At 55.1% G+C, this 14,240-nt stretch overlaps 1 protein-coding gene across 10 annotated transcripts in view; it reads left to right on the top strand.

Annotated features, from left to right (window-relative positions):
- Window positions 1-14,240, top strand: part of TPST2 (tyrosylprotein sulfotransferase 2) — a 52,814-nt gene that overhangs the window by 26,774 nt on the left and 11,800 nt on the right. For 7 of the 10 annotated variants that reach the window (XM_072723120.1, XM_072723114.1, XM_072723121.1 and 4 more), the window contains 2 exons: window positions 8,445-8,516; window positions 12,835-13,740. In XM_072723120.1, coding sequence (XP_072579221.1) covers window positions 12,899-13,740 — 842 coding nt within the window. In that variant the 5' untranslated portion in view covers window positions 8,445-8,516; window positions 12,835-12,898. Of the gene's footprint in view, window positions 1-7,810; window positions 7,832-8,444; window positions 8,517-12,834; window positions 13,741-14,240 lie in introns of those variants that run through there. The other 3 variants (XM_072723118.1, XM_072723119.1, XR_011994680.1) reach the window with 2 other exon arrangements.

Raw genomic sequence — 14,240 nt, 5'->3', positions numbered from 1 at the left:
TCCGCCCATTTGACAGATAATGCCAGCAAGGCCCACCCTAAGAAAGGCTGGGAGTTGTTTGTTCAGCCTGTGGAGTGGGGGTCTCTGTCCATGTCGCTTTCTGCTGTGGCCCAGTGCGTTTGGGCTCCTTGGCCACCTTCTATCCTCTGTGCCCTGTCCTGTCTCCTCTCCCTTGGGGCAGCTCCAAGGATTCCCCAGTGGCTCTTACCAGCCACCTCCCCTAGTCCTCTGCTCCTCGCTTTCTCACAGCAAAGCCTCCACCTCCATGAATCCTCATGGCAACCTTGCTCTTAAGAATTGTTGGACCCATTTTACAGATTAGGAAGCTGAGGCGCAGAGGCAGGTGCACACCCAGGCTAGCTGCCTGACCCCTGGAGCTCTGCATCGTTGGTGACTGATCCACACAACTTGTTCTGCTTCCCCACAGGGCCGCATGTTTGGTGCTGGGGAACAAGGTCACAACGACTCCGGCCTCACTGTCCTCCACTCGCTTCAAACTTGAGTTCATATCCAAGGTCAAGTGCTGGCGTGTGTGGCCAGCATGGGTATAGGTCGCTTTTCTTACTGAGAGTCCTGTGGCCTCCTACTTTTATTTTTTATGTAAAATCAAAACACCTAGGCCACACCCTGGACCATACCCTCAGGCTTTTCCTCATACAGAACCCTGTTGCTCTTACGTCTGATGGTGGAGGTGGCAAGAGGAAACAGGGAGGAATGGACCCAGGCCCCTCCCCAGTAGGAGTGTCTCCCTCTGGCTCCTGAAGGCACAGTCTTTGGATGGCCTCCAAGGGGCCAGGGAGTTCCGATGAGAATTTAACTCTAATGTAGCATTTTTTTTTTTAAGATTTAAAAAAAATTTTTTTTTAAGATTTATTTATTTATTTATGATAGTCACACAGAGAGAGAGAGAGAGGCAGAGATACAGGCAGAGGGAGAAGCGGGCTCCATGCACCGGGAGCCCGACGTGGGACTCGATCCCGGGTCTCCAGGATTGCGCCCTGGGCCAAAGGCAGGCGCTAAACCGCTGAGCCACCCAGAGATCCCCAGATTTTTATTTATTTGACAGAGAAAGAGTACAAGCAGGAGGAGGGGAGAGGGAGAGGCAGGCTCCCTGCCAGACAGGGAGCCCTATGTGGGGGCTCGATTCCAGGACCCTGGGATCATGACCTGAGCCAAAGGCAGACATTTCACCGACTGATCCACCTAGGTGCCTCTAATTTAACATCTTGGTTGACTGTAATTTAACATTTCTTCTAGGTGACTATGTAAGTGATAGATCCAGGCAGCAGGGCCTTGGTCCCCAATAGAAACCACATATATTTTTATATTGCTTGCCAGTAGCTACTGGCTTCTCATTACTGCATGCACATTATATTTGTTATAGGGCCTGCCTCTAGATCTTATTTATTGTTTTAATAAACGAGCACAAAGTTTACTTTATCAGAGCATTTTTTGGTAATTCTGCCCTTAGCCAGATTTCACTATAATTGGTGTCCTTTTGATCCTCTGTATTGGTGTCCTTTTGATCCTCTGTATTTTATTCTATTTAAAAATACCCTTGGGGTGCCTGAGGGGCTCAGTTGGTTAAGTGTCCAGCTCTTGATTTCGGCCCAGGTCATGATCTCAGGGTCGTGAGATCGAGCCCCACGTCGGGATCCGTGCTGGGCATGGAGCCTACTTAAGATTCTCTCTCTCCCTCTGCCCCTCCCCTACTCCCCCTAGCTGCTTGTGCACGCTCTCTTTCTCTCAATAAGACAAAACAAAAACACTTCTCAGAAGGGGTCTGGGGCACAGAAGGTTCATAGGACCCGCTAGATGTGGGTCTGTGTCCTGAGGTCACCCTGCACCACTGTGTGGGCACCTCAGACACTGAATTCAGTGCTCTAAGCAGCATTTCCTTGAGTGGTGGGGCAGGAGCAGTGGCAGTAGCATCTGGTAAAAGCAGATCCCTGGGCCTCCACAATCACATAACTTTGGAATCAGAATGTTTGGGTGGGGTGCCCTGGGGCCTGCTGCGTGGGGTTTTGCAAAACAAGTTAAAGGGGAGAAATCGCAGTGGTAGAGGCATAGAGCCTGCCCCGAGTGCTGTCGGGTCATTTGTTTAATCTCCACAGCAGCATCCCCATTTCACAGATGAGAAAACTGAGGCATAGAGAAGTTAGAAACTGTGTCTTGCCACCCCTCCAGCCCCTACAGGGACTGCATTGCTAATAATCAGCAGAACCTAGGACTCGTACTCCAGTGCTCATTTCCCCACCTCTAGCAGCTTCTTGGCAGAGGAATGGAGACAGGGTCCCCTGTGGGCCTGCATGCATGTGTACGTGTGTGTGCAGGAAGCCCCAGCCCCGCAAGGTCACCCTGGCCCTCTCCTGTTTGCATTGTTTTCCAGGCAGGGGCCCCGTGTGTTCCCAAGCAGGAAGCCTGGAGCAGGGGCCATGCCAGGAGCTGGGGGCGGGGGACAGGGGCTGTGAGGGGGGGGGTGAGGCCGGGAGCCAGGGGTCAGGCGTCCCTGTTGGTTGCTGCCTTGAGTGGCCACATGACAGATAGCTTCCCCATCTGTGTACTGGGTGGGGTAGGGTTTCGGGGAAGTGATTCAGAGCTTGGGTTCTGATGTCCGACGGACCTGGGTTCCAGTTCAGGCTCAGTTACCATCTGTGTGACCTTGAGCCAGGCACCTTGTCTCTCTGAGCCTCCTCTACCTGCTCCGTACAATGAGGCTAATAATAGTGTCTACCCCCAGGGTGGTTGTCAGAGGCATGATGTCCGTAAAAGACCAGGCACACGCGAATTTCTCTCCCTAAGTCTTTACTTGGCGACAGACCAGATGCTAGATGATTCTGTGTGCGTGCTTGTGCTCCTGCTGCCTTTTTTTTAATGAGCCATTTGTTTTCTTGAGTTGAACATTTTTCTCTCACCCACCAAAGGCTGGCCACCTGAGGCCTCCCACTGGCCCTTCTGGGATGGAGCCCAGAACCAAAACAGATACCAGCTCCCACTGGGTCTAAGTGCATTTGCATTTCCTGGGCTTGTGCAAGTCCCGCTGGGGGCATGTGCTGCCCATACTGTGTTTTCAGCACAGGGACCCGGGGGTTGGCAAACCATAGCCTGCGGGACAAACCTAGCTCGCCGCCTGATTTTATAGAATGAAACCCAGCCACGCAGCTTCGTTGGTGTGTTGTGTAGAGCGGCTTTCATGGAGCTGCCGTGTCAGAGACTGTGTGACCCACATTGGCCAAGATTGCTGGCTTTCTGGCCCTAGACAGGAGATTTGGTGATCCCACCTTGCTAGGCCACTTGTTTCTTCGTGTATACACATGCTGTGAGGACAGTGCTCACAAGATTAAATGCTAACATTTTTTCATGTTGACTTTGTGCCAGGCTTTGGTAAGAAGTCACATAGTTCCTCAGGACTCTGGGTGTTTATTTATTTTTTTAAAAATTTTTTTAATTTATTTATATTTATGATAGTCACAGACAGAGAGAGAGAGAGGCAGAGACACAGGCAGAGGGAGAAGCAGGCTCCATGCACCGGGAGCCCGATGTGGGATTCGATCCCGGGTCTCCAGGATCGCGCCCTGGGCCAAAGGCAGGCGCCAAACTGTTGCGCCACCCAGGGATCCCAGGACTCTGGGTGTTATTCCCATTTGTCAGGTGGGAACACTGAGGCTCAGGGAGCCACACCAGAGCGTCCTGCTCAGCCTCTTAGCGGGGGACCTGGGATGTGACCCCGGGCCTCATTACTCCCTAAACCTGACGTGCCCAGCAGGGGGCTGAACTGGGCCTCTTGGCGGGGGGCAGACAGCATGTAGGGGCTCTGCTTTGATCATTTTTTGGTGCAAAATGCGAAGATTTGGGTCTTCTTCCTGGTTCCCGTGCTTCTCAGCTGTGTGGCCTTGGGCAGGTGATCCCACCTTTCTGAGCCCCAGTAAATAGTGAAAGAGGTCATGGGGGTGGGGGGTGGTCACGAGGACAGAATTTAGTGATCTATGTAAAACCCTTAGCTTTATACCTGGTATACACTAAGTGCTCAATAAGTAAGAGCTCGGGGCACCTGGGTGGCTCAGTCCGTGACGCATCTACCTTCAGCTCAGGTCATGGTCCCAGGGTCCTGGGGATTGAGCCCCGCACTGGGCTCCCTGCTCAGCGGAGCATCTGCAGCTTCCTCTCCCTCTGCCCGTCCCCACTGCTCATGCTCCCGTGTGCTCTCTCTCTCTCTCTGTCTCAAGTAAATAAAATCTTTAAAAAATAAGTAAGAGCGGGATCCCTGGGTGGCGCAGGGGTTTAGTGCCTGCCTTTGGCCCAGGGCGCAATCCTGGAGACCCGGGATTGAGTCCCACGTCGGGCTCCCGGTGCATGGAGCCTGCTTCTCCCTCTGCCTGTGTCTCTGACTCTCTCTCTCTCTCTCACTGTGTGCCTATCATAAATAAATAAAAATTAAAAAAAAAAAAACAAAACCCTGCATTAAAAAAAAAAAATAAGTAAGAGCTAATACTTTTAAAGCAGTGTGCCAGCCCACCTTCTCTTCTTCCCCTTTCAAACACCAAGAATGCTTTTATGCTCAAGAATTACTCTTTTACCTCTTCCTCTTGCCTTGGGTTCCCTCCAGAGTGGGTAGGAGGTCTCTGCTCCTCAAGAGCCTGGCCCTCCTGAGCACCTGTCTCCTGTCTCCCCAGCTCTGCGTGGGAGGGTTAGAGGTTGGGGTGGGTGGTAGCCATGACGATGGAATGTTTGGGAGCTGGCTCCCAGGGGGAGAGTTTGCAGGGCTGATGGCTGAGTCTGGGCACAGGGGCACCAGGCACCCCTCCAAGGCCACTCTGTAAGTGCAGCCACTTGCCTCCTTAGCTGGCATCATGTGCTCAAGCCCATACTCCCCAGCCCAGGGAACCCCTGAGCTTAGAGAAATCATGCTGAGTTAAAAAGCTCACATGAGTTTGAACCCAAATCGGTGTGGTCTCTGTAAATGTCACCTCCTTCTGTGACACCTTATGGCATGTCTCCCCGTCCCACTGTGGGCATTTCCTTCCAAGCATTTATCCCAGGCATCATTATCCCACACACTGTTTTCCTTGCTTCCCGCCAGGGTGCCAGCTCTGTGAGGGCAGGGCTGTCTTCGGCCCTTGATGTGTCCCAGCGTCCTGATCAGTGCCTGGCACACAGTAGGTGTAAACATGCGTGAATGAATGTGGGTCTAAAGGGATCTCGAGTACTGAACAGCCATGCCCCCCTTTCCTGGCCCTCCCTTCCAATGGTCATGCAGGGAAACCCATGGGTCAGTGCACAGAGAGAGCAGAGCCTCTCCTGGCCTCCCTTGCCACCCCCATTTTATGAACCACATGACATGATGCCCAGGAGGGCATCTTGGGGACACAGCCAGCTTTGGAAACTGACTTTTCTTCTTGCCTAGATGGGTGGCTTCTGCAAACCACCTCAACTCTCCCTGTTTCAGTCTCCTCGCCCATCAATGGGGATGAAAGGCCCCACCTTAAGAAGTTCTGCCCAGCATGAAATGAGAAAAGGAAATCGCCGTTTGACAGGCGCTGGTCCAGCATTTTCTAACTTACCAACACCTCCCAGCACCCTTAGGAGGCGAGTTCCTTGTTGGCCCTGACCACACGACAAGGGCCCTGTCAGGTACTGCTGGCATCCTTATTTTACAGATGCAGGAACTGGGGTTCACAGAGGCTAAGGGACTTGCCTGAGGTCACACAGCCAGAAGCTGGTGGAGCCGGATCAGAGGCCCAGCGTCTGGCTGCCCACCCCCCCCCCGCCACTCTGCATGGAAGAGAATTGAAAGAATGCTAGTCTCTCTGTTGTTTTATTATAGAGAAAGACAAGATAACAACCCTCTGAAAGTGTCTTGAGGGGAAAAAATGTCACACTAAACACCACTCCTGCTGGCCTTTCGAGTCAACGTATTTCCTTCTTGTCTTTTTTTCTTTTTGTGGTTTGTGTTTGCTGTTTGGCTCAGCTGGTGTGGCCGTTTTGCTTTGGGGCCTAATTATGCACACCCTGCTCCCACAAGGGCCTCTGAGATCCATAAACTGGAGAAAGAGTAGAGGTGAGGAGGGCCCTCCCCACCCCACCCTGCCTCGGGGCTCTTGTGAGGATGAAATAAGTTGGAGCTTGGAATGCCCTGCTCTGGTGCGAGTGTCGAGTACACAGTGATGATTAATCAGTGCTGCCATTCCTCCTACAGAAGAAGGGGGGGTGCTCAGTGACCCCCACACCCATGCATTTCATTTGTCTTCCAAGTCAGCGCTGTCCAGTAGAACTTGCGGCCAGTGACGGGGAACGTTCTAGAGCAGGGCTCGTTCTAGAAAGGTCCAAATAGTAACTATTTCAGGTTTGGCAGGATGGCAGGTTTTTGTTGCTGCTTCTCACCTTTCTCCTGGCGCCTTCTGCGCCTCCTCTCACTCTTCTCTTTCCCTTAAAAAAAGGTAAAAGCTCAAGGACTGAAGGCTGGATTTGGCCAGAGGGCCGCAGTTCGCTGACCCCCATCCCAGGGTCCATGCTGCGCTGTCCAGCACAGTAGCCACTGGCCGCCATCTGGCGACCAGGCACTTGAACTATGGCCTGTGCCCACAAGGAGCTGAATTTAAAATGTTCTTTCATGTTACTTATTTTAAATGTAAATGCTTGACAAGTGGTTAGCGCCCGCCCTGGGCACTGGCTCTGCAGCTCTAGACGGTGAGAAGCTGTGTGCTGGCCCCCACCCCGTGGGCCTGTCGCTGGCAGGCCTCTCGGAGCACCATGGCATTTCAAGGGCCGCCCCGGGGCAGCTGGGCCCCCAGCCATCTCGCCTCCGGAAGAGCTTCGAGTGTCCCTAAGTGTATTTGTTCCAAGAGGCAGACCTCTGGCGTTGGCTGTTCAGGCCCTAGGAGTGCCAGGCCTTCATACTCAGAGGCCTGGAGGCGGGCAGTGGGGGGGGGGTGCTGCTTGTTGCTATGGTTACACCTGGGACCCCCCCCATCTGTGTGTAAGAGCACTCAGAAGACTGCTTCCCCACTTTTTCAAGGATAGGCACAAACTATAGAGGTGAGGAGTGAGCGAAGAGGAAGGCAGAGAGAACAAAAATGCAGTGAAGGCCTACACCCATTTCATCTCCAACATAGCACAAATAAAATAACTGGAGATTTCTGAAATGCTCGCTGTAAACGGGCCATTGTAAGCTTTCAACAAACAAACAACAACCCATTTTACAGAAGAGGAAGACTAAGGCCCAGAGGAACAATGATTTATTGTTGGACTCAGGGAGTCGTCCAGCTGCAGAGCTGAGTTCTTAACTACCCCCACCTCTGGGAAGGGACTGAGAGCCCCAGACTCAGCACGTGAGTGTGTGACCTGATGTCCCTCATGGACCTCCGTCATCCCATCTGTAACATGGGGGAAGGTGAGAACCAGACTAGAACTCTTCTCCACCCTGAACAGTAAGGACACAGCAGTGGGATGTACACCAGGAGCCCCCTTGGTTCCACATTAGTCCTGGCTTCCTGCCGGACCCCATTGTACTCATGGCCCTGTTCCTTTAGTGCAAAGGTTAAGAGCTGGGTATCTGGGGCGCCTGGGTGGCTCAGTCGGCTGAGTGTCTGCCTTTGGCTCAGGTCATGATTCTGGGGTCCTGGGATGGAGCCCTGTGTCAGGTTCCCTGCTCAGTGAGGAGCTTCTCCCTCTATCCCTCCCCGTGCTCATGCTCTCTGTCTGAGATAAATAAAATGTTTAAAAAAAAAAAAGAAGAAGAAGAAGAAGAAAGAGCTGGGCATCTGAGTCTCACAGATCTGGATGCAGATCCTGGTTCTTACAGTTCCCTGGGTCGATTGCTCTTCCTCTTGAGGTCTTTTTCTCTTCTCTAAAATTGAGATCATTACACTCTCATAGGGGGGACTAGATGATACCAAATCCTCACAGAGTGGGCATTTGGTCGGTATTAGGTGGCAGCTGCAGGACATTGTCCCACTCTGTAGGCGCCTTATTTATCCTAGGTATGTGGTATGCTTTTGAAGTTGGGCAGTGCGCAGCCTGTTCACCCGTATCCAGCAGTTCCAGATAGTGATTAGTGATATAGTGGTGGTGGTGGTGGTTACTTATCTTTCAAGACTTTTCTTGAAGTCTAAGGTCCTTGGGCCGAGAAGGGAGAACCCTGGTTGGTAGAGACCCAGGGGCTCCCTAAGGCGGCAGTGCCTTAGCTCAGATTCTCAGCTCACACCTCTCTTCCTGAGCAGTGAGCCAATTCATTCCCTGTAGGGCCAGGTGAGCTCAGCCCCCAGCCATTGCATCTTGGGCCCAGAGGCCCTCCTGTTGCACTCCAACTCGTCCCCCAGAATACTTCCCTCCCAAATCATTGCCAAATGCCCCTGCGGAGCTTGACAGCCTCCTCTGCTCCTCTGAGGCAGCTCAGCCCTCCCATAGCCCCCACCTCTCACGCAGCATCTCCTTTGCCTCTGCAGGGGTCACCCAGTGCACAGTCTTGGCGAGCAGCCGCAAGGGCTGGAACCCAGAGATGAGAGTGCCCAGGGGAGGTAAGTGCATCCAGAAGGCCCCCCAGAGTCCAGGCTCCTCCACAGGCTGCCCTAGAAAGAGCCGCTGTGCTCCCTCGGCCTCTGTTACTGGGCAGCCGGACTCACCTGGCTGTTAGAAATGCATCTGGGCAAAGCTGGATCCCAGCAGTGTGCAGGGGCAGGCCTCTGCTGCTGCCTGTCTCTTAGATGATTATCCTGGTGGTAGAAGACCGAATCCCGCAGTGGGCTGGTGCCCAGCTTCACTGAGCGGATTCAAGGTGTGGCCAGAATCCAGACCCTCTGCGTCCCGTCTGACCAATGCTAGGGTTTCGGTGTGCTTGCTCAGCACGTCCCACAAAATTTCCCTGAACCACATAATAGCTCCCTGAGAAAGAGTTATTATTATGCTCCCTCCCCTTTTTTGAGGGGAAAAGAGAGGCTTGTGGGGGGTGAAGTCCCTTGTCCGAGTCCCCAGCTGCCAATGGAGGCAGGATTTGAACCCAGGGCTGTAAGATGCCGAGTCTGAGACTCTCACACACCATCCTCACTGCCAGGACACTGGGACAGCTCCCTTGACAGAGTCAAGCAGGGTAGTGGGGGTAGAAGCCCGGCCCGAGTCCCCAGGCTGGGCACTCTGGCCCCTTCAGAGTGGGGTCCCTGGCTGTGGATGGCCAGGACGCTGCCTTTGGCTTTGTGGACCCCCAGCTATTTCTCTTTGCCTACTTTTTTAAAAAGTTACCCTACTTTTTCTTCTCAAGGTGTTCCCCAGGTCTTTGCTGTCTTTTGCTCAGGGCTGACCTGTCTGCTTTGAGCTGTTTTCTTCTGGTGGCAGAAACGGACGGGCCTTTTGCCGCACGTCCTGTCTGAAGACAGTGAACAATTCGGCCTCAGCCTGGTCATATCCAGGCCTGTCACTCGGGCTGTGTGACCCTGAGCCAGTGGCTCTTCTCTCTGAGCTGCTGGGAGTGATGCTTCTCTACCCCACGGGTGGTAGAGATGTTCCCATTATATGATGCATAGTAAAAGTTTAAGCCAAGCAAGTGCTTCATGAATGTAAAAAACACAAAAATCGGGTGCTTTGTTTTAAAGTGTATTATAGCCACTGGTGCCTGGGTGGCTCAGTCAGTTCAGGGTGTGACTTGATCTCAGCTCAGGTCTTGATCTCAGGATCGTGAGTTCAAGCTCTGTGTTGGAGGGCAGTCCCAGTGGCGCATTGGAGCCTACTTTAATAATAATAATAATAATAATAATAATAGGAATAGTAATAATAGTTGGAGCCTACTTAAAATAATAACAATAACAACAACAACAATAATAATAAAGTGTTGCAGCCAAATGAATGGTCAGTATTAAGCACAGTTGGTATGTGGATAACATTTTCCTTATTCTGCCTATCCATTCTTGGGGGCTTTTCCCCCCTGAGATTTAGCATCCAAGTCACTTCCAACCCCAAACACAAGCTAGAGGGCACACACACATGCACTCGCACACACAGTGGCGGGCTCACTATTCCTGTCCTTTCTGAAACTCCTTTCCCAAATTACCCCTCTTCTTCCGTTTCTGCACCCCACCATTGGCTTCTCTTCCCCCAAAGCTCCATCCTCTCACTCCTCGCTAAGTGTCAGGAAGAAAGGGTAGTTGCTCTGATTCAAACAGTAGTGATTGTCCCCCAGGAGCACCAACACTGAAATGATAAACAGAATTCTAGTCCCGAGTCTAAGAGGAGGATTTCAGTGAGCACTTGAACAAGTTGACAGGCCCCTGGAGGGATTTCTGGGTGGCTTTATGTCCCATCCAGTCTGCCTTGGCCCATGGAGCTGCCCTGGATTTAGATTTACACATCCCAGAGCCTGAATTCAGGCCACCAGTGAGCCCCCACCATGGTCAGCAGCATAGGATAGATGCGGTTTTCTGGGGAGAGGGTCCCCAGCTATTTTCTAGTGCTCACAGAGAATAGGGACCCCAGGCTGAGATTGATCTTTGCTGTGTCAGCTGCTTCTAGAACCCTCAGAGCAGAATTTGAGGTCCGTGTACCCCACCCCTCTTTGCAGCCAGGAAGCTGTGGTTTACATGGCGGAAGTGACTGTCCCAGAGCCACACGGCCAGGAAATGCTGGGGCCTCTCAGCCGTTTGGATGACAGGGCTGAGATTGTGCTTTGCCTTGGCTCTCCTGTCGATCTGCCACTTGCTACAGCCCGAGGGGCCCCGGGCAGCCCGGGCCCGTGTGGGTGGATTGGTCCAGCTGCAAACCTGGTCCTTTGGTGCTTTCAGCTGAACCTCATGCCCGTAGAGAAACACTCGGTTCCTGCTTCCTTCCTGCAAACCCTGCCCCACGCACCGTGCCGCCTGCAGCTTCCCAGCCATGTTGCCTTCTTCCTTGGCTGTGCCTTCTCACTGGCTGTTCCCTTTGCCAGGAACACCCCTCTTTTCCCCACCTGGCTGTTTGAAAACCACCTGTCCCCCGCCCCCTACTATTCAGACTCAGCAGGAGGCCGCCTCCTGCAGGAAGCCTTCCCTCACCTGTCACCCCCTCCCAGGTGTGGGTCCACAGTGTGAGTAGACTTGGGGGTGGAGGCTCTGTCTCTGGGCTCCATAGCCCAACTCCCAGCGTGCAGGAGGCACCCACTGAATGTGGAAATCAATGAATAACCCATGGTCATGGTAGAGACCACTGATAATATCCTTGCAAATGCTCCCTGCATGCCCGATGCGATCCTGAGTTCTCAGGGGAGTCGTGGAATGCTCATGCCAGCCCTATGAGGCTGCTACTCTTAGACCTGTTTTACAGATGGGGCTCAGAGAGGTAAAGTGTGTTGGCCAAGCTCGCACAGCCACAAAGGAAGGGGCAGAACCAGGATTTGAACCCAGGCCTGCGTGACTGCTCAAATGCCACAGACCTCAAGACCTCACTCTGATTCTGGAAAGATGTGGAAAGGCAAAGGAGGCTCAGAAGTGCAGTGGCGGGGAGGCAGGGAAGGGCTGCGGTGGGCAGTAGGGGTTGGCTCGTGTGTCCGTCTGGCATCTGAGTCTGCACCTCCTGTATTGGCTTCTCATTGCTAAATGGAGAGGCCTTGAGGATAAGCCAGGGAGGAGGGCAGGCCTGTCACTTGAGGTGGCTGGAGAAGGGGGCCGCTGGGCTGGGAGGGCCCTGCTTTCTGAAACAAGCCCCTGCTTGAAGAATTGCCACTGAGGTCTGATCATTGTCCCTGGGAGGCGTGAGGAGCGTAGGCTCAGGCTCATGGTTTCTGTGCTCGGTCACCCCGTGTCCCCGTTCCCACGTCACCCTCACAGTCCCGGCGTCCCTGAGTTTCCCGAGGACCGGGATACCAGCCAGAGCCTCCTCCTTGGCCTCCCTGCCTCCATTCTCCCCCCTGTGGGCCCTCTCTCCCCAGCCAGCTGCCCTGAGAGCAGGTCAGCTCTCTCCCCTGGCCCCCGGGCCCCCCCAGTCTTTCCCTTTCCCTCCCTTCTGCCTCCACTGCCTCCTGAGGTTCTCGAACACCCCACACCCTCTCCCATCTGGGGATCTTGGCATTCTCTGTTTCCTCTGCCTGGCACACCCCTCCCACACAGCTTCACACCGCCGGCTCCTTCTCATCGGGGACTCTGGCTTGGATGCCACCTCCCCTGAGAGGCCCTCCGGGACCTCCCTCCTCCTTCCCCTACCTGATGCCTCTCCCAGTGTAAGCCGTTCCTACGCTGTGGCTAGAGCTTGTGTACTGTCGCTTCCCCCACTAGGCCCTCCGCTTCTTGAGTTCAAAGGCCCTGCTGTCTAATCCGCTCTCCTGCCCCCAGCACTGAGCACGGTGCCCGGTACCCTGTTACACTTAATGCCCATTTACCGAATGAAGACCGAGTGAGTGGGTAGTGATTCCAGAAGCAGCCCAGGACAGGACGGGACGCTCCACGCTGTCTCCGTGTGACAGCGTGGTCCTTCAGAGCAGGCGCCAGGGCTGGCTGGCCTGGGCGGGAATCTCAGACTCCGGCTCAGCTGCTCCCCAGCTGGGCAGCCCTTTGCTCCCCTTGCTACTGCCCTCACGTCCTAGCGTCTCTGGCCTCGCCCTGCCCCGTCAACCAAGGCACGGCCCCCAGATACTTACTGTGCCCCTGCTAGGTGCCAGGCTCTGTGCCAGGCTCTGGAGGGACAGCCATGGGGAACACACAAAAACCGTGCCCCCGTGCAGGGAGGTGCTGCGGGATTCGGACGCTGCCGTGCGCGTTGTTGAACGTGGAAACGTGGTAGTCGATGCCAGCGCACTGCCGCCTTGGCTCCGGCACAGGAAGCGTGCGGGGGAGGGCCCCAGCCCCCGCCTGCCTGACCCCCGCCCCTCTCTCTCCCCAGATGCGAGCCCCGCCGGCCCCCCGCTGACCGGTCGCTGAGGCAGGCCCGCCACCCCGGGCCCAGCATGCGCTTGTCGGCGCGGAGGGCGCTGCTGGCGGCCGGCTGCGCCCTGGCCCTGCTGCTGGCCGTCCAGGTGGGCCAGCAGGTGCTGGAGTGCCGCGCGGCGCTGGGGGGCCCGCGCACCCCCCGGCGGGCCATGCGGCCGGAGCAGGAGGACCTGGTGGTGGTGGGCGCCGACCGCGTGGAGTACCGCTACGGCAAGGCCATGCCGCTCATCTTCGTGGGCGGCGTGCCCCGCAGCGGCACCACGCTCATGCGCGCCATGCTGGACGCCCACCCCGAGGTGCGCTGCGGTGAGGAGACGCGGATCATCCCCCGCGTGCTGGCCATGCGCCAGGCCTGGTCCAAGTCCGGCCGCGAGAAGCTGCGGCTGGACGAGGCGGGCGTGACGGACGAGGTGCTGGACGCCGCCATGCAGGCCTTCATCCTGGAGGTGATCGCCAAGCACGGCGAGCCGGCGCGCGTGCTGTGCAACAAGGACCCCTTCACGCTCAAGTCCTCCGTCTACCTGTCGCGCCTGTTCCCCAACTCCAAGTTCCTGCTGATGGTGCGGGACGGCCGGGCGTCCGTGCACTCCATGATCACCCGCAAGGTCACCATCGCCGGCTTCGACCTCAGCAGCTACCGCGACTGCCTCACCAAGTGGAACAAGGCCATCGAGGTGATGTACGCCCAGTGCATGGAGGTGGGCAAGGACAAGTGCCTGCCCGTGTACTACGAGCAGCTGGTGCTGCACCCCAGGCGCTCCCTCAAGCTCATCCTGGACTTCCTGGGCATCTCCTGGAGCGACGCCGTCCTGCATCACGAGGACCTCATCGGCAAGCCCGGGGGCGTGTCCCTGTCCAAGTGAGTGGAGCCCCCTCCCTGCGCCCGGCCCCCTGGCCCCGCTCCGAGCTGTAGGTGGGAAGAGTACCGCTGTCTCCGAGCTGTGTGGCCTCTCTGAGCCTCAGCCTCCTTTGTGGTCATGGAGGAGTTCAGGGAAGACAGTGGTTAAGAGCAGAGCCTTGGACTGTGCCTCCCTCCTCGTAGTTCTGTGGCACTGACCACATCACTGTACTTCTTTGAGCCTCAGCGTCATTATCCACAAAAGTGGAGCCATCGACTCTTCCATTTTCTGAGAGAATCAGCAGACTTTGAAGGTGCTTTGTCGTAAGCCGTAGTGGGTAAGGGTTAGCTTAAGGATGCTGATCTGAAACCAGGTCACCTGGGTTCCCATCCCAGCTCCGCCACTTCCCGGCTGTGTGGCCTTGAGCAAGTGACTCAACCTCTGTGTGCCCCATTTCCTTACCTGTAACACAGGGATATAGTCTATCAGGCTTCTAGCTACCTGTGAGCATCAAATAGGT

The sequence above is a fragment of the Vulpes vulpes genome, chromosome 10 (genome assembly GCF_048418805.1).
Source record: "Vulpes vulpes isolate BD-2025 chromosome 10, VulVul3, whole genome shotgun sequence".
In the NCBI taxonomy this organism is placed as follows: domain Eukaryota; kingdom Metazoa; phylum Chordata; class Mammalia; order Carnivora; family Canidae; genus Vulpes; species Vulpes vulpes.
The sequence above is the reverse complement of the archived record's forward strand: the minus strand, read 5'-3'. Positions and strand labels throughout refer to the sequence as shown.